The sequence below is a fragment of the Physeter macrocephalus genome, chromosome 14, assembly GCF_002837175.3.
Source record: "Physeter macrocephalus isolate SW-GA chromosome 14, ASM283717v5, whole genome shotgun sequence".
NCBI lineage: Eukaryota > Metazoa > Chordata > Mammalia > Artiodactyla > Physeteridae > Physeter > Physeter macrocephalus.
The window spans coordinates 119,918,078-119,931,557 of record NC_041227.1 but is presented as its reverse complement, the minus strand read 5'-3'; the positions used below and the strand labels follow the sequence as shown (position 1 = coordinate 119,931,557).

The following is a 13,480-nucleotide window of genomic DNA, read 5'->3' as shown; positions in this document are numbered from 1 at the left end:
CCCACCCCCGCTCCCTATCCCACCCCTCTAGGTGGTCACAAAGCACTGAGCTGATCTCCCTGTGCTATGTGGCTGCTTCCCATTAGCTATTTTACATTAGGTAGTGTATATATGTCCATGCCACTCTCTCACTTCGTCCCAGCTTAGCCTTCCCACTCCCCGTGTCCTCAAGTCCATTCTCTAGGTCTGCATCTTTATTCCTGTCCTGCCCCTAGGTTCTTCAGAACCTTTTTTTTTTTTTTTAGATTCCACATATATATGTTAGCATACGGTATTTATTTTTCTCTTTCTGACTTACTTCACTCTGTATGAGTCTCTAGGTCCATCCACCTCACTACAAATAACTCACTTTTGTTTCTTTTTATGGCTGAGTAATATTCCATTGTATATATATCAGAGACCCAAATTTAAAACTACATACCATTCGTGCCATTAAGGGTCATGTGTCTATCTTACAAGGCAGTTATAAGCTAAAGGAAGGCTTCCTGAGAGATGAATACCTTTTAAACTATTCTAAGCTGTGACAATATGGGTAAATCACTCAGGGTCTAGCTGGGAAATAAAAACCAGTATTTAAAACAGAGGGGCTTTATTTAATTCAGGGAACTAATCCCAGAAATGATGGAAGAACTGAGAAGACAAAGTGGCCAGTGAGCACCCCAGAAATCATCTAGAGCAGGAAGGCATTAGCACCCTAAGGCCAGAGGGCCAAAGGGAGGAGGTGGTGCAACCAGAACCAGGCTCACCAAGGGAAACTGCAACCACAGCTGGGCGGAGGGGTCTCCACCCACCACCACCTATCTCCCCATTGGCTGAACCCCACTGAATAACAACTGACAAAGGAGCCTGGTAAATACAACCTGCAAGGGCCAACTCACCTAAGATTAAACAGGTGCAGGACTAGCACTATGGGGCTCTGGGCAATTTGAGGCCTTCACAAAGCATAGCAACAAAATGTGGACACACACAGTCCTGTGGGATCCCCAAACTGAACAACAGCTTATGCTTCTTATGAAACAGCATGTCCTAGCATGCTAGCACCCTATTTGAGAAAATATGCCTAAAATTTATAGATTCTCTGATCTGATATGCTGAAATCTGAGGCACAGACTCTCATGCTTACTGAATTTATTCTGGACCCAATGCAAGCTGAAAATAAAATCTCACTTTTAATACCCAAACAACTCTCAGAAGACTTTCTAAAACAATGGTCTGACTTACTTTTGATAAAAAATTCACCATACACACAACAGGAGGAACAAAGTAAACAACTTAACAATGGCACAGACTCAACTCAATTTCTCAGATTAGTTAAAAGTGTGTATACAATTCAAAACAGCAGATAATCCGAGTCATTATATTTATTTTTGAAACGATTTTTGTACTTACATTTGGGGGGGTGTGTGTGTGTCCTTCCTAGTATTCAAGGAACTTACTGAAAGCAAAACAGTAAGCCACCCTGTGGAAACCTGCTCTCTAACTAGAGTGGGGTTTTCTGAACCCCACTCTATGATACACACATGACTGTGCTGGGTGCACCTGACTGGAAAGGGGAAATCCCTGAGTGGATGTTTCCAAAGGGAATTATGGTCTCCCTTTGGGGCCACTTCTAAATGTCGGCCGGCTCTCTGTGCAGCAACCTCTGAGACAGTTGCTGTCTGGAACAGGCTGAACAGCCTGAGAGGCGGAGGGAAACACTTGTGGGCCAGACCTAGGTATGTTCTCCTGATTCATTTCAGACTCCAACAGAGAAAATGTTTCCAAATGCTGAAATATTTCTAAACTCCTGGATAAACCGAGAGGTCTAGAGCTTACCTATACCAAATAATGAAATACAACAATGCCTACGGTTATTAAAGATCTCAGACAAGTCATTTAACTTCCCTGGTCCTCAAATCTCCACCTACAAAATGAGAGGGCTGGACTGAAATCCCTATAAGCCTCTGAACCAACTTATATCTTAGGATGCAGCATTGGGCTATGCCACATTCATTCTCATTCTGTGATAAAGTCACATTGCTGGCACTTCTTTAAAAGGCCCATCAGTGTTCATCAGAGTCTCCAGGATGGGGCAGAGACTCTCCTGACTGGTGCTTCTCGGTGGTATGCTGGCACCAATTTGTGCCAGTTTCTGAGAGCTGATAAATTTTCAGGACTTTTGTGAGCTGGCTTTTAAGCCACTGGTAGGATGAATGGATAAACAAAAGTTAGTGTATCCATACAATGGAATATATTCAGTCATAAAAAGGAAGTACTGATACATGACACAAGAAGAACCTTGAAAAAACACCATGCTAAGTGAAAGAAGCCAGCCACAAAAGTTTACATACTATATGATCCATTCATATGAAAGTCCAGAATAGCCAATCTATAGGCACAAAAAGTAGATTAGCAGTTGCTTACAGCAGGGAGTGGGGGTGGAAGAATAGGGGGACGATAGCATAAGGTTCAGGGTTTCTTTTTGAGGTGGTGAAAATGTTCTAAAATTGACTATGGTGATGGCTGCAACGTACGTATCTGTGAATATATTAAAAACCACTGAACTGTATACTTTTAAATGGGTGAACTGTATGTATGTAAACATATATCGATAAAGCTGTTCTTTTTTTTTTTTTTAATTGGACGTCTTCAGAGTATTTATACCACAGAAACTGGCAAACAGTACAAATCAGCCCTGTGCCTCTCCCCACCAAGCTGGTTGTTAAACATTTACCAGCACACAACAGCACACATCCTGTGGCCAAGAGACGTCTTGCTGGCCCAAATCTGAATTCAAATATGATCATTTGCCCATAAGTATATTTGGTTCCCTCAGAGAGCATTTCCTGGACCCAGATTTAAACTCTATTCCATGAGTAGTCAACACACTGCAAGAAAATAATATTATCTGCTAAGCTAAAATGGCATAGCACTTACGAGTCAGTGTCCAGTGAAAAGTAATCATACAGTTTAACTATTCTGGGATGATCCAGTTCTTTGTGAATCCGGTACTCCCTACATGCATGCCTGTAAACAAAATGGAAAATTAACATTTTGTATTTTGGCCTGTCTCTTAGAACTCTTCCAGGATACTCCTAATTTATTCTCTCACTTCTCCATTGTTCCCGAACATTCATTCCATTCAGGTCCATCTAGTCCCCTGATCTTTCTTCATCCTATTTTCTCTACCAGTATCTACCAAGCTGTTGAGAAAATAGTAGGTGCTAACCTTTTATCCCTTTCAAGTTCATTCTATGGTAATCTCATCTCTTTTATATTTATACCCAAATATCAGAACTTTAAAAATTATAAAGACAGCATTTTTTTCTTTCCTCTAAAGCTGATATTTTCTATCTATAAATGTTATATATCCTGTGGTTACATCAAGGGGATCAATTTTAGCATGTAAATTCACTGGGTAAAAGGACTACCTGTTAGATAAGGCAATTAGCAATGCTTTGCATTTGTTTTAAAATTCTACTCCTTACAAAAAAAAGTTTAAAAGACTATCAGCTTTACTTTCTTTTAAGAAAATGCTAATTTGATAAAAAGTTTGAAATTATGGAAACCTTAGTTTTCTTATAACAAGAATATATATATATATGTATGTATGTATGTATTAACATCTTTCTTCTTTAGAACTTTTCCAATTTAAAATTATTTAGTAAGATTAGGAACAAAAATGTACGATATAATCTGGCAAATTCATATAATGAATTTTAAAAGAGTAACATTTAGTTCTTACTTACAAAGAGAGTAATAGGATATTATTATATATTTTAAGTAATCTAGCACCATTTAGTTTGGGGCATTTTGTTATAAGACAAGAGTCAGAAAAGGGAAACTTTCCATAGTATGATAAAAAAAAAAAGTGTGTTATTTTCTGAAATGTACTCTAGCATGTCAAAAATATACAGAAAGTACTCAACCAAAGAAAAGCTGAGGAACAACTAGGGGAAGAGGAGGGGAAGAATAGGAATCTAAAAGCAAGTAAATATTCTTCCCCAATGGAAATTTGTTTGATTAGGCTTATTTTTCAAGTGGCCATTTTTGGCAGTTTTTGCTTCTTCTGATGCTTAATTTCATCAGCATCTTTATGTCTTTCTGAAAAGAAAAAACTTTCCAGCACTGAGGCAGAGAAGCGTTAGAACACAGGAGGCAATGGGATCAAGAAATCTGGCTTTGAGTCTGAGCTCCATGATGCCCCCTCTCCTGCCTTGTGGGCCTGCACCATCATGGCAGCGCACTGGAAGTTTTAAAGGGAGCTCCCTAGATTTGGACGCCTCCAAAGAGAAGCTAAGCAAATGTAGCTTTGACCCAACCCCCCATCCCACCAAAGCAGCTCCACACTGTCCTTTTTCATATATCAAGATTCCACGGGTGGTGCAGTAATTAAGAATCCACCTGCCAATGCAGGGGACACAGGTTCAAGCCCTGGTCCAGGAGGATCCCACATGACGTGGAGCAACTAAGCCCATGCGTCCACAACTACTGAGCCTGCGCTCTAGAGCCCACATGCTGCAACTACCAAAGCCTGGGCGCTTAGAGCCCATGCTCCCCAACAAGAGAATACACCGCAGTGAGAAGCCCGCACACCACAACGAAGAGCAGCCCCTGCTCGCTGCAACTAGAGAAAGCCCGCGCACAGCAACGAAGACCCAACGCAGCCTAAATAAGTAAATAAATAGACAAACAATAAATATAAATAAATAAATAAATAAATATATATATATATATATATATATATATATATATATATATATATATATTCCATGGGACAGTTCAGTGCTTAAGACTCCATGCTTCCAATGCAGGGGGCACAGGTGTGACCCCTGGTTGGGGAACTAAGATCTCACATGCCACACAGTGCAACCAAAAAAAAGAAAAAAGAAAAAAGATTCCATGTAATATTTCATTTGGTAAAATAAAGGTGACGCTGTTTCTAAAATAAAACAAAACAAATTTAGAAACCTATGGTCTAAACAGATTACCGTTAAGTCATTTCTTATTCTCACACACTATAAATCTATAGTCCTCTGCCCTTTTAACTTTTTGATTTTGTGCATTTCAGAGTAGAGACCAATTTCTCCATCATGGTATAAAAAATAGAGGAAAATAAAAGAGGCAAAAATTATGAATCAAAGAAAGTGGCAAAGTCTTTGCCAACTAGGAAAACTTTCTGTGTGTCACTGAAAGCACTCCCTCAACGTCACGTCAGGCTCTAAGGCCACTCCTTATGGTTCAGCAGGCAACGCAGAGGCTCTGCCATGTCCTTTATATGTTCAACTTTCAACTAAGCATCCAAGGGATTAATGTACTATAAATACAGAAACTTAAATAGGAGGCTGGAAGAAACTTATCCACTAAAGTGTTAGTCTTTTTTTTTTTTTTTAAGTGTTAGTCTTTTACTCTAAGTGGATCTATATTTAGACTTTCAATAATTTTATCCTAGAAAATTAGAAAAGAGTATCATACAAGAGTATACTAGCTACTTTGGACTTCCCTGGTGGTGCAGTGGTTGAGAATCTGCCTGCCAATGCAAGGGACACAGGTTCGAGCCCTGGTCCGGGAAGATCCCACGTGCCGTGGAGCAACTAAGCCCCTGAGCCACAACTACTGAGCCTGTGCTCTAGAGCCCATGAGCCACAACTACTGAGCCCATGTGCCACACAACTACTGAAGCCCGCGCGCCTAGAGCCCACACTCCCCCACAAGAGAAGCCACTGCAATGAGAAGCCTGCACACTGCAACAAAGAGTAGCCCCTGCTCGCCGCAACTAGAGAAAGCCCGTGAGTAGCAACGCAGCCAAAAAAAAAAAAAGAGTATACAAACTACTTCAGATCCAATTATTTCTGTGGATAGCTTTATATGAAGTTTTTCCTACCATAAAGTTCTTAATATGCTAATTTGGGGAGTTAAAGAAATCGAGTAATACCTATTAATGCTTTAATAATGCAAAAGTAAAACAATCAGTTTACTTTCTATTTGTGGGGAGAGGAGAGTAAAGGGGGTATAGAACAGAACTCAAAAATAAACAATACAGGGCTTCCCTGGTGGCTCAGTGGTTGAGAGTCCGCCTGCCGATGCAGGGGACACGGGTTCGTGCCCCCGTCCAGGAAGATCCCACATGCCACGGAGCGGCTGGGCCCGTGAGCCATGGCCGCTGAGCCTGCGCGTCCGGAGCCTGTGCTCCGCAACGGGAGAGGCCACAACAGTGAGAGGCCCGCGTACCGCAAATAAATAAATAAACAAACAATACAACAACCTTTTATTTTCTTTGAATTTTTCCTTCTTTTTTACGCAAATAAATGTTCTGATTCCATATGGGGCTTGGAAGTCATCCCCACAAGGGAAAAGCAATCAAAAGACCTTACTATGCAGGGTAACAGTAGCATTTTCATATTTTATAATGTTACCACAACACTGAAGTGTACTACTTTTCAGTTTAACACTGAAGTTTTGAAGCACTCTCTAAAATCTGTTTGGTGCCTGATATAAGCCTCCTTAATTTAAGTTCAAGGGAGTTAATAACATTTTGCTAATTCACTATTATTTGTAGCCTGAAATTCATCAGTATGATTTCATATCACTTAGCAAGCAAAATCTTTCAAAGAAAGGTGGGAGTGCTTTAAGAATTTCCCCTCAAGGATGAACAGAGGTCACAAAAACTTTGCACACCCCCTCCCCAGTGTGTCTGTCAACTGGGAAATGGCTCCTGCCCAGATGGCTCCACAGAAGGTGCTCAGGAGTCATGACTCCCGCCTTGGTGAGGAAACAAAGAATAGGAGGGCACCACCGTGAACCACAGCTGAATCGGTACAGAACTCAGAAAAATGAGACTGTCCCCTTCACTTGCTCTGTGACTCCATCTGGTAGACAAATGTGAAAAGAGAACCAATCTACACCCGTCAGGACTCAAAACAGCTTGCCAAATGTGTCAAGGAGGTGCATGGTCCTGACTTCAATCCCTCACTGCTTCAAACGGCTACAGTGAGCACAACCCCACATGCAGTCACTACAGTATTCGACACCAGCGTTCTCTTTAAGACCAGCCTGAAAGCTGTATCCTGAGACTAGGTAAAATCTGTATAAGTCTCTGCACAGGAACTACTTCCTCAAGGTTGACCAAGGTTGTCCCCTTGTAGAGTCAGCTGGTTTGGAGTGGGCAGTGCACACAAGCTGCAGAACAGGCTCCGAGGATAGCTGAAGGGTATTTTGAAAGAGATGCAGGAACTGTTCCTATACCTTTAGGTACTCTGAGTCTCAATATAATGAGGACATTTCTCACCGTTTTTCTAACTGGTCAGAATAACATGTGGTTTCCTTCTCTCAAGTGCTCCCTGGCATTCGCTGCCGCGTGCTATTCGTCCCTGCATGTCAAATGCCTGGAATGTACTTATAATAATGTAACTGCTCCTCAGAAGCATCTGGACTGCAGCTGCCTCTCACATAAGGGACGCATGAGGGGTGCCATGCACAGAGCACACATCATCCTTTTTCCTACCTCTGCTAAGCTCTATTTCTCTTAATGCCACAGGAACCTTCTCTCCCCCAGTGCTGAGCACCACTGCCAATCTGCATGGAACAGCAAGAGTTCCCGGGTCCCTGATGAACAGTAGGTATAGAGCAGGAGTTGCCTTGCTCCATGCCTGAAGAATGGGTTGATGATGTAGAAATGTTTTATTTTTCCACTGAGACTTAGAAGCTAACTAAAAGTTGGCTAAAGTCCACTGCCTTTTTCCCTCCAAAGTACTATTTATAGGGAAAAAAAAAACAAAACTGCTTTTATAGAAAGGAGGTAGACTGCTTTATATCAAAAGGGGCTGTTTCCTCCTTTCAGGGTTAGGACATGTCTAATGTAGCACTTGTACCTACAACAAGGAAACAATATTTAACCCAGTGGGGATCCTAACAGCAAATTAAGTCTGCATGGCCTCCAAAGCAAGTGAGCCATGAACTCCAATGTTCTGAAGCTCAGGGGAGAGACAGGCAAGGCCTGACATCAGTGGAACAAAGACATTCACACCCGCTCATGTAATAACTATTCATTCTAAAGAGTCACCCTCTCACCCCGTACCCCAAGCACAGATGAGGGCCACCATGAGTGGCATTCTGAAGAGGGGAAAGCACAGCAAGCTGGACGCTGAAGACCAAGAACTTTGAGACGGGCAAACTATGATGGGGAAGGTGAGCTCAGCACTGAGGGCCCGAACAAGTCAAACAAGTACCACTGAGGCACACCAGGTGCCCCGCGCATTGTGTCCTTTACAACGAGGTGACTGAAGCAGCAGACAAAGCCCCACCCGAAGCTCCCCAGGGTCCCTAGACCACTGAAGAACACTCTCACATCTGGTTTCTACAGACAAGCAACAATTATTTCTGAGGCTTTACTTGTTTATTATAGCTAATTTTAGATGCGCAATGGAAGGGGATGGTTAAACCCACTGGCTTTGGATTAAGGGAAGTCTAGATTTAAATACCAGCTCAGCCATTTCTTAACTGTTACTCAAACTCTTTAAGTATCAGTTTCTTTAGCAGTAAGATGGAAAATTTATTCACTCTCCTAGAACAGTTATGAGGATTAAATGAAACAACAACAATGCATGTAAAGCTCTTAACACAGTGCTCAAACTACAGCTATTATTACTAAATTTTGAAAAATCAGACACTCTAATATCACTTACTTGTGGTAATTCTCCTTTTTCTCATCTCTCCAGTTTTTATTTAACTGGTGAATTTTCACAGCTACATATCTTTGTTCTGTTAGATCAAATGCCTATAAAGAAAAGGAATAAATTATATTCTGGATAATGCTAACAAGAATTACAGGCAACTGACTTGAAGCTTCTGTTTAACAGACCAACATACTCAAAGTCCAAAATGCATTATTAAATAACAACAGCGGTGGACAACTCAACACACACTTGTTTCAGAGTTGCAATCATCTTTCTTGAAACTTGTGATCAGATAATTTAGAAGTCTCCAGACACACTGGCACCAAGGGGTTTAGAAAATAAAACCAAGCATACACCACAAACAGAAAGACAGCCCGTGCCTTAACGGTCACTTCTAAACAATTCTCTTTCTGGACATCATCTACCCTATTTGGGACCTTTCTTCCCTACACTGGCTCTTGTCCCTCAGCTGACACTGAGACCTTACATTCTTCAACAGTTAAGTCCTGCCACTTTTTTTTTTTTTAAGATTTTTAAATATGCTTTATTTTTAGAGCAGCTTTAGGTTCAGAGGTCCTGCCACTTCTGAAATGCTAGGGACATAGACTATCTGCCTCCTTGAGAAATAATCCCCCAGGATACACCTCTCTACTAAATTTACTTAATCCTACCCCTACATACTGGATAAATAAAAAGCAATTTTGGATTGCAACAATGTTTGAAGTTAGTCACACCAAATCGCTTCTCCAGCACTGTCCAAAGAAAGGGACATGCTTTCCCCAAAGACCACCACTACTGGCAAGTTCCACATCAGCTAGGTAGTGCTATATTATGGGGTGAAAAAAGGTAACGGATAGATTTTCGAAGATGCCTGGTATAAATCACAATTTGAAAAAGTAAGTAGCATTTTACAATAGATTTCCCCAATACAAAAGAATGTATTGAGGAACTCTTTTAGAATGAATAGTTCTTCCTAGGTTTTAAAGTTCAGATTAAAAACTTACTACTCCAGTTTCAACACTATTACCACCTATCTGCCAGTTTCCACAAATGTTTGAACAGATGAAGGCAACAGGCACAGGATATACAGTCCATGAATAGCAGTGATTACCGTTCTACAGGTCTTTTAAGATGTAAGCTACCTCTAAGAAAGCACAGGATACAAGAGAGGCCTGATTATAAAAGAAATTTCTAATTTATAGCAAATTTAAACCAGTACTTTAAAAATATAAAAACCATTCAATTCAAACAGAATATCTTATTTCACAGAAATGGAAACTTTTGAACTCTATTTTTCTTACAGAGTCTGAATGAAGTCCACCTGTATGCATGTATCCATCATGGCTATAAGAGAGAATCATTTCAAGCTATTAAAAGCCAGATTAAATACCACCTAATTTGTAAGAGCACTAATGAACTACAAGTGTCATTTTCTCCAATTACCAAACCCTATTTCTGAATCCAAGACACTGTGATCCACCACTAATCTAAGAAGGGCTTTTGGAGAGTGGAGAACAGCAAAAGAATAACTACATCAATAAACACATCGTTGTAAGAAGCATTTAGATTTCTGAAGTGTTAAAATGTTTGACGAATACATTAGGAAAAAATATGAAGAAATCACTAACAAGTAACTGGGAAGCCCCAAGAAACAATTTTGATGATTTTAAAAAAGGAACAGTCCCACTTCTGGGAATATAGCCAAAAGAACTGAAAGCAGGGTCTCAAAGAGATATTTGCACAGGCATGTTCAAAGCAGCACTATTCACAACAGACCAGAGGAGGAAGCAACCCAAATGTCCACTGACAGATGAATGGATAAAGAAAATGAAGTATATACATACAATTGAGGGTTATTCAGCCTTAAAAAGAAGAAAATCTTGTCACATGCTTCAACATGGATGAACTTTGAGAACATTATGCTAAGTGAAATAAACCAGTCACAAAAAGACAGACACTGTGTGATTCCACTCATGAGTTAACTAAAAGTAATCAAATTAATAAAAACAGAAAGCAGAATTGTGGTTACCAGCGGCTAGGGAGAGAAGGAAAAGGAGAGTTGTTGATTAGTGGGTAGAACTTCAGTTCTGCAAGATGAAAAAGTTCTGGAGATGTGTTTCACAACAACATGAATATACCTAACGCTACTGAACTATACACTTAAAAAAAGTTAAATTGGTAAATTTTATGCTATGTGTTCTTTATCACAATCAAAAAAGTTACCAAAAATAAAAAATAAACTAAGTATATGACTCAAGAATGAAAACAAAGAAAGCAGAAAGAAAGAAGGTTTGAAAGCAGAAGTTAATGAAATAGACAACAAATCAAACAGTAGATCCGATCAACAAAAATAAGAAGTTAATCTCCAGAGGAAAAAAGAAACATTGACTAATCTCTGGCCTATCAGTCAAGAGATACAATAGTTTTCCTCTAAAATGACACCTACCCACCCAGGTGATTTTATGATTTAGCTCTAACAAACTTTCAAGTAGCCAACATGTAATGCAAAGCATTCCAGAACATGGGAAAAGAGTAATTTCACAACTCATTCTAGGATAACTATGACATCAAAGCTAGACAATGCTGCTTGCACATAAAAGACAACCATAAGCCAGTCCCACTTATGATCACAGATTAAAAATATGAGCAAAATATTAGAAAATCAAACCCAGCAGTACACTAGAAATATTATTACAGTTCTGGAAATGGAAAGTGATGATATTTCACAACATTGTGAATGTACTTAATGCCACTGAATTGTACACCTAAAAATGGTTAAAATGGCAAATTTTGTGTACACATCATCACAAGAAAAAATTAACATTAAAAAAAGGGAAAACAGTAGAACTAGTTTTTATCTAAAATAAAAACTAATTATTTTACTCAAAAGATTTCCTATATAAAAATTCATACGGGCATAATATAAATCATTAACAGTGAAGGCTACACCTTAGAAAAGAGAGAATTACCAGGGTCATGCAGTAAAGACCACTTAATGAACCAATTCAGCATTTAAAAGCCAGGTGCCAGAAACATCTAGAGAAATTTAAGGAGGCTGTGACTGGTGAACATGTTATGTATCTACAACTATATTTAAAACAGGCTGAATTCCTCATTTAAGGAAAATCAACTGGAGGCTTAGTATTAGTACCCTGTTCTTTGCTGGCTCAACTGAAAGTACTCTAAGCCAGGACAATCCTTCAGAACACCAGTGCTACTAAACACTCTGACTTAGAAGATGAGAACATTTTAAAAGCAAAAAACAGGTTTTCAAAGAATTAACTTTTTAACACATCCATTTTGTAAAAATAAAACAAAAACTTATGAGAATAAAAGTAACACTCATCTCTAACAAATACAGATGAGGCAGAAAGATTCCATTATCCAGAAATGAGTGTTGTTTTCCCTTCCTGTTTTTTTTTTTTTTAATCTGTAATTATTTACTTTTCAAACTTGAAAACAGGGTAAAATATTGAATCCTGCTTTAGTCAACAAGTTTACTGGATGGAAGCAGTTCTCCCAAAGATACAGGTTCTTACAAGTTTTTGGAATTTCAACCAATAGATATCAACCCAGAGTTACATCACTATTCTAAATGATCTCCAAGTTTGTAATAACCAATAATTTAACCCTCAGTCCCTGTACGCAGTTCCTCATACTTACCTTGTAAACTTCACTGAAACCTCCTCTACCCAAAAGATGTAACAACAAATATCTGTCATTTAGCGTTGGATGATCTTTAAATCTGTGGAAACAGCGGATATATAACAACATCCTGGGGTCAAGGACTACACAATTTTCCATGTTTGCAAAATTTCCAGAATATCTAACATGTTATACACATGATTACAGATGCTGCCTACAGTTTGGCAATCATCACAATATAGCTAATTCTGAGCCTAAAATAAGTTCTATAGTTCAAAGAGACAGCATAATTACAATGAACAGCATTAGCTGTGGAGTCATGAGACACAGGTGTCAGTCTCAGCACAGCCACAATTAGACTAGTGACCTCTGTTGACTTCCCTCCCTTTCTGCCCTGCTGTAAAGGTGGGGGGAGTGGGGGAGGAGATACACTAGATCAGGGATTTTCAAACTGTGCTACTCGGGTCCTCCAAACCATTCAAGAACCACTCGTTCCCACCATTCCACAACTACATACAATAAAATTCCAAGATAGTTTACACAGCCTTAAAAACAGATTTCATTATAAAGTGAGTCACATGTTCCATGTGCATTCATTTTCTCTAAGTCTTCATGATATAACTGTTTTCCCCATGTAGGATTCTACTTCTAACAATAAGACAAAGAAATGAGAGATTCTGGCAAAAATAACTTTTAGAGTATTTCTACCTAGTTCCTCATCAGCCCCACTAATATTCCTGAAATTACTTTATTTTGATTTTGAGACAGTGGCATGCCTGTGGAGAGAGGTGATATTACTGCATGAGAGTTAGCTGTGGAGTCAGATCCACATTTCAACTCTTTGTTTGGTCACACTAGTCCCTGGACAAGTTAACTTAATTTGTCTAAGCCAGTTTCCAGATCTGTGTATTGAAGATGACCTACCTCATTAGGCTATTGTGACAATTAAGTGATAGAACACAGGGACACTTAGCACTTTGCCTGACACAGAGAGTGTGCAGTAATGGTAGCTGCTGTTGCTTGCCACTTTACAGAAAGCAAAGTCCATGGCTCACTCTGGTCAAACAAAAATACACAAGCTGTAGTCATGCCAAAACCCCCATGTTTCAGAGTCAGAAAAATGTGGGAAAAGAAAGGATTATGGTTAGAAGCCATTTCCCACTTGCAATCTACTTTTCACA

General features: G+C 39.5%; 1 protein-coding gene across 4 annotated transcripts in view; it reads right to left on the bottom strand.

The window, feature by feature from the left end:
• The window catches only part of TLK2 (tousled like kinase 2), a 108,572-nt gene that overhangs the window by 12,640 nt on the left and 82,452 nt on the right, over positions 1-13,480 (bottom strand). For all 4 annotated transcript variants that reach the window (XM_028498446.2, XM_024130106.3, XM_024130110.3 and 1 more), the window contains 3 exons: positions 12,318-12,399; positions 8,664-8,755; positions 2,917-3,006 (listed from right to left, as the gene is read on the bottom strand). In XM_028498446.2, coding sequence (XP_028354247.1) covers positions 2,917-3,006; positions 8,664-8,755; positions 12,318-12,399 — 264 coding nt within the window. The remainder of the gene's footprint in view (positions 1-2,916; positions 3,007-8,663; positions 8,756-12,317; positions 12,400-13,480) is intronic.